The sequence below is a fragment of the Dryobates pubescens genome, chromosome 25 (genome assembly GCF_014839835.1).
Source record: "Dryobates pubescens isolate bDryPub1 chromosome 25, bDryPub1.pri, whole genome shotgun sequence".
Lineage (NCBI taxonomy): Eukaryota > Metazoa > Chordata > Aves > Piciformes > Picidae > Dryobates > Dryobates pubescens.
The window spans coordinates 13,204,672-13,210,900 of NC_071636.1; the positions used below are offsets into that span (position 1 = coordinate 13,204,672).

General features: G+C 43.9%; 1 protein-coding gene across 1 annotated transcript in view; it reads right to left on the reverse strand.

Annotated features, from left to right (window-relative positions):
• The window catches only part of LOC104309706 (uncharacterized), a 40,806-nt gene extending 34,857 nt beyond the window's left edge, over window positions 1-5,949 (reverse strand). The window contains exon 1 of the mRNA XM_054172846.1: window positions 5,831-5,949. Within this exon, the coding sequence (XP_054028821.1) occupies window positions 5,831-5,949 (119 nt within the window). The remainder of the gene's footprint in view (window positions 1-5,830) is intronic.
• Between the last annotated feature and the right edge of the window lie 280 nt (window positions 5,950-6,229).

Sequence of the window (6,229 nt, forward strand, 5' to 3'; positions counted from 1 at the left end):
TTTTACAGTTGTAGCTGCCTTTTTTTTCTTTGGCTCTGTTACACCCTCACAGTAAGCAGCACCAAGGAGCCCTCACAGATCCAGCTCTAACTGTCAGGCATGGGAGAGGAACCTGCCAAGCAGCAGGTTGTTATGGGGTTTCTTACACCTTTTCCAAAACATTCTTGTGCCAGCCACTACTGGAAAAGAGACAACACACTAGCCATGCTGTTGGACTGTGCTGGCATACCAGTTCCTGAATTCCACCTTCCCAAAGAGCAGAGATTAACCTGCTTTTCCGAGGACAACATAATCAATAGGAAAACAAACAAACAACAGGATAATACATTCAGTTGGTGCCCAAGTGGGTAAATATAATAAGCATGAAGTTGAAGGAGTGGTGTCAAAACTTTCTTTTTTCATAAATTCCTGAATGTACTTGGTATTTGACTTCCCATATTGTTGTTTCATTGCACAGATCACTAGTAATGTCTTGACTTTATACTTTGTAATGAAAGCAGGAGAGGTTGGGCACAGGCACTGTTGTGGCTTGGAGGCACCGAGGCAGCAGTCTTGCATTGAAGGCACGTTGCTGCTGAGCTCATGTGGAATCCAGGGCTATTCACCCACCCTACAGGTTTGATGTCCTGTCTGTAGAAAATAATCCTTGACTCCCACAGAAGTGAAACAGATATCCATGTAATCCCTGCAGTGCTTGTGATATGAAGCTGCCTGTTATCCTTTATTGTACAAACCCGGGACACCTAGAAAAAGTAACAATGTGATTAGCCCAAGGCTGAGAGGAAATCAGTACAGGACTTGGAGTGCTTGCTGCCCTCTTTGACCACACTGCCTCCCTGGGAAATTTGCATTTGCTAATCTAGAAATAGCCCTTTGATGAAGGGCTACACAAAGAATGTCTTGATAGTTTAATTGGGTTGTTTTCATTTCTTGTGCTGAAGTCAGAGGATGCAAACCTTTTTTTGTGTGTGTGTAACCAACTCTTACTTCACTCTTCTCTTTTCAGGGCAAATTCTGTGTAAATAGTGTTCTGAGGCTATGACCTTGTCAGTTATTTACTGTGATTGCTCATGTTCAGATTTACATTTTGCTCCTCCTGGGTAATATTTCCTTGAGTTACCTGTCAAATGAAAAAGCATCTATAACTACATTATATCTGTTGTGAATGCACATGACTTAGGACACTTGGCTTCTCTGGCAAGAGGGGGTTTTGGGAGAGAAGAGATGTTTTTCCAAGCAGAACACTTCTGCCTGAAGGGCAGTCTGGTCTCCATAGCATAGCGCTGTGGTGCATTGCTTTTCTTAACACTCACAGCTGACTCTCAAGGCGATGTCACCATAAATGTATGTTAAGCCTTGAAAAATCCCCCAAACAAGAAATTCACTTTTTTTGTTGTTTTGTTTTCTTCCACACTGAGGCTCAGTGTGACAGAAGTAAATACAGAGATTCCATCTGCTGTTTCCTTATGTTAATGCACAGTTGTTGAGGACGTAAGTCAAGGACTAGCTGGCAGAAAAGGGTATTTTATTTGAAAAGTGATTAGTTTTTTTTCTTCACTTGGACAGGGCTGGAATAATAATATAAAACTTCTCAAAATGAGGGGGAGAGGACATGCCCAAGTCTAGCAATACAGCTCTCTTTTTAAGGATCTTACATCCTTGTTATTTGGATTCCTTTCCAGAGGTCATCTGAGTACAGGCACCCATAATCCTCCCCAGGCAAAGAGGATCCTGTGTGGGCTACGTTGTTGTTCCAAGCTGTAGACCTTGAGCATGTAGCACAGAAATAAACGTATGCTGATTTCTCATGTTTGTGTTTACTTAAGTTTTGGCCCATCTAATTCTGCCAATGCCTTTGTTCCCTTATCTCAACACTGCTCTGCTAGCAGGACCTGTCCACACAACATTTCATCACTATGGCTTAGCAATGGCTTAGCATCTAGAATTAAGGATCAAAGTTATAGTAGTCTGCTCACAAGTATTTTCCAGCTCAGATTGGTAATCCTTTCAAACCATAGTTTTTGTGAAGATTATGTTTTATATTTATGAGCTCCCTCTGTGAGCAGGCAGTGGGACTTGGTACAGGCAAGGGCAACTTAGTATGGAAACAGCATGTAAGACCAGGTGCAAAAGTTGTCTAACTGCTCATCAAAGGTAACTGCCTTGCAAGTGGTGCACTGATCCTGCGAGCAGGACTTTCAATGCCCCTTCCAGGGAACATCTAGCTGGGGAGATGGCTTTCAACTGCTTGTTAGACTGCCATGCAAGGCAGCTGGAGATAGACCAGCAATAGATTTATTGGAAGGATCAAGAAAGGACAGATTAATAAAAGGGACTTTATTTCCTGCCTCCTCTTTATTCCCTATATCTCACCCTCTACAGCTCCACCTCTTGCATAGCTGCCATCTAGCCCAGATCAGAGCTGTACCCCATTCTCACAGTGCATGGGGAAAGGGAGATGCAGGTGCAACTGCGTACATCCCTGAACAGACAAGGCAAACTTCTTCAACAGTAATTTCCATCCAGTCACTCACACACACACACACACACACACACACACACTGATACATGGGAAGAGAACTTTCTGAATTAATTTCCTTAAATATGTAAAGCATCTTGGTACCAAAACTAACCCTCCTTGCCTAGGGAGACTGTAGTGGAATGTCCCACAGAAATGAATGCAGCTCTTAGCAGTTTCTGTTTTCCAAAACAGCTGTTGTAACCAAACTGAATCTAGCTTCAAACAGGAGGGGGGCATTTGTAAGATACTTTCAGCAAGACTTCTCCTCTGCATACCTTAAGGTTGCACAACCCAGCTTTTGATGCCCTCCCAGCCTTCTCTTATGTAGAGTAGAGGTTGATTAAATCCATTCTGAGCTACGCTGTTATAGCAGACACGCCACAGTTATATTTGAGTGTCTCCTCTGTTTATAGAAATGAGTCAGGAAAGTAACACTTTAAATAATTATCTATGCTAAAACAGACATGCTAGAAATTGCTTAGGTAGAATGCTGGATAAATGTTTCACATATATACATAAAATCTGTAAGTAAATAAAATTTATAAATAAAATATTAAGGCAATCTTTAACGAACCACATTTCTGAGGACCTGGATTCTAGTTCCATAGTCTGTACTTGATACAGGTTTGGGGTTTTTTTTCCTTAGTGTCTGTGAGAGAAGAGCTGGACGCCTCAGCCTGATTGCAGTCTGCCAGTCATAAGAGCTATTTATATGTGGTTAGCACAGGTTTCTTTTTTAATGAAGTTTTTGCAGACTGAGTGACACCAGATAATAGAAATATGTAAGCAGAAAAGCATGCAGTAAGCAGAGGGAGTTGGAACACGGTGTTGCCAGTGGTTAGAGAACAAGATCTTTGCTAAGGAAATATTTAGAAAAACATGTTTGTAGCTGTCATAGCTGTATCTGGAAAGCACCAGGCACGGGCTTTGTGCTGTGCAGAGAGTGCCACCCTCTGTTTCTGCAGGGTACAGAGCCTTGCTCTCCTACCTGACTCTTCCTCTTTTGCGAGTACAACTCTCATACACACAGAACGAGTTACAATACCCTGCTGGACAGGTGACTCTGCAAGTGGTCTATCATTCCCTGTGAATTTCAATCACTACCTCAGCTCTTTAATTTGCATCATATGCCTTCTTATTTTGCTCAGAGCAAGGATTAATTCATTTGCCTTCCTTTTTTTGTGCCAAGGCCATGTGGGATCCTGAAAAAGACATCTCCTGTTAAGGTCTCAGGAAGCTCACCTGGAGACAAGGCTGCATGACAGTTCCTGCAGGCAGCCTAGTTGCAGGCTAAAAGAATGTTGTGGTTAGCTGTGGCTAAAGGGCTCTTTGTGGTACCTTCTGATTTTAACATTTGAAGAAAAAAAGAATCACAGAATCATAGAATCAATAAGGTTGGAAAAGACCTCAAAGATCATCAAGTCTAACCTGTCACCCAAGACCTCATGACTACTAAACTATGGCACCAAGTGCCACGTTCAATCCCCTCTTGAACACCTCCAGGGACGGTGACTCCACCACCTCCCTGGGCAGCCCATTCCAACAGCTAACAACTCTCTCTGTGAAGAACTTTTGCTTCACCTCAAGCCTAAACTTCCCCTGGTGCGGTTTGAGACTGTGTCCTCTTGTTCTGGTGCTGATTGCAAAAGGAACTTAGGTAGTCTTTGGGATAAGCCAAAGGCTCTTTCTTTGCTGGAGGCAGAGACTGAAGTTTACACAGTCTCTTGCAAATGTACAGGAATCCCTGCACTTCAAGGCCTCATTTGTGTTAGTGTTCAACAGCTTTTCTGGCTTTTTTCACAACTGCCACAACATTCCTCTGCTGTGCTAAAACTTCTGTTACCAATGATAGATATCTTTCAGCATGAAGGATCCTCTTTCTCATTCCAGAAGCCTGTTTAAGCCTGCTGCAGCTTTGCACCGTGCTTGGGCGGCAGTCTCTAAACAAGTGGTTATTCCTGTAGTTGGAGGGCTTGGTGCCATGTGGCAGGCTAACAACTAAAAAAAGAGATACTTTGGAGCTTTACCCAAGTGAGAAACTGTCCTCGAGAGATGGGATCAAAGTCAAGAAGCAAACATAGACAAGTACTCCAATTGAACAGCTACATCAGTGACAGTTCCTAAAGTCCCAAAGCAACATTGAACAGATATTAGGCATTTAAGTCTACCACACCATACTGCCCTTGACATCTTCTGTGGAAGAGTATCCAGCAAAGGTCATTGCTGAGGGATTTGAAACACACATTCAGACACGTGAGCTCTTGTGACTTCCTCTCCACTCTCCACAGGGTCTCATTCTATTAATGTCCCTTACACTCCACTCTCCCTCACCCATACAAACCACACATATGGTTCAGAAGATCAATGCTGAACATGTGCATCCAGCCAAGAAGGTTCAGCTTCAGCTCACACTGGTACTGAACCACACAGCCTTGGACTGCCCACTTGTACGGGCATCCAGCTCCAGCAGAAGAACAGCAGGAGGCTCCTGCTCTCTGAACACAAATCCACATTCTCCAGATACTTGTGCACATCTCCTACTGTCTGCAAATTAGTGAACAGTGGAAGGTGTTTCATCAGTAGAGTCTCTAAGAATATTGTGCTGAGGCATGCACTGTGCAGTCCTTGTTCGGGCTCATTTAGTCCATGCTTGATGATCACACTTGCTAGCTTCTCTCAGATCCATGCATTTGCACTTGAAAATAGTCCTCTTCCTAAATTAGTTTGCAAAGTAATATTATTTCCCAAATCATGACTTGAGGGCTATCTCTGCACAGGAAAACACCTGGTTACTATCATTAGCAATGTGCCAGGAGCTCAGTTAACAGCTTTGCAATTTAAACATTTGGAGTTGCTAATGGTTTGGGTTTATCTTCCTGACTTGTCCAACAGCCTCATGTCTTCCCAGAGAAACAGCTCAGTGGGTTCATGTTTTTATTAAAGGTGATTTGGAGAGGTTGATAAAACAGGAATACCTGGAAAAGTGGACTGTGTACGTTTATCTGGCATTTATATTGAAGGTGACAATACGACGTCAGAAGGTGTTTTCATTATGAAAATGGAAGTGTTTGGAATTTCATGACCTGTGTGGGAAGGTAAAAATGTGACCTTCCAGAGTTTTCCATACCCATTTACTAAACAATGTCACAGTCCCTACCAAGTCTCTAGCACAGTTAGGAGAAACATCTACCTAAACAATAAATTCTTCAGCAGTCCCCAAATAATCCCAGGGTACCAAGATAAGCCACTGTACTAATGGAAAAGCAAACCCCACCAGTGCAGTGTAGGAAGAACCAGTTGTGTGAGTACCATCCCGATGCACCAGTTCCCAGTACCCTGGAGGACCTGTGGGGATGCCCAATGCCAAGGACTGATTTGTGAGTAAAGAGCCGACAGCGAATGCTGGAAACATGGCACTGACAGGACATATAATCGCTTTCATGCACAGATTTAATTTTTAACACATTTAAATTTTAGCAGGTCGGCTGTCGCCCTCGAAGTCCTGCCCGGAGCGAGCTAGTAAATCATCCTAGGCCAGTCTGGCCCCGGCGCCACTGCGGGGTCTCCTTATGGCAGACAAGACGTCGCTGTACAGAGCCCCGCTCCGGCACTGAGAGGAGCCCAGCCCGGGCTGTGGGGGGTCCCGGCGAGAAAAGCCTCCCCGCCTCCCGCCGCTCCCGGAAGAGTCCGTCTGCAAAAGCCGCCGCC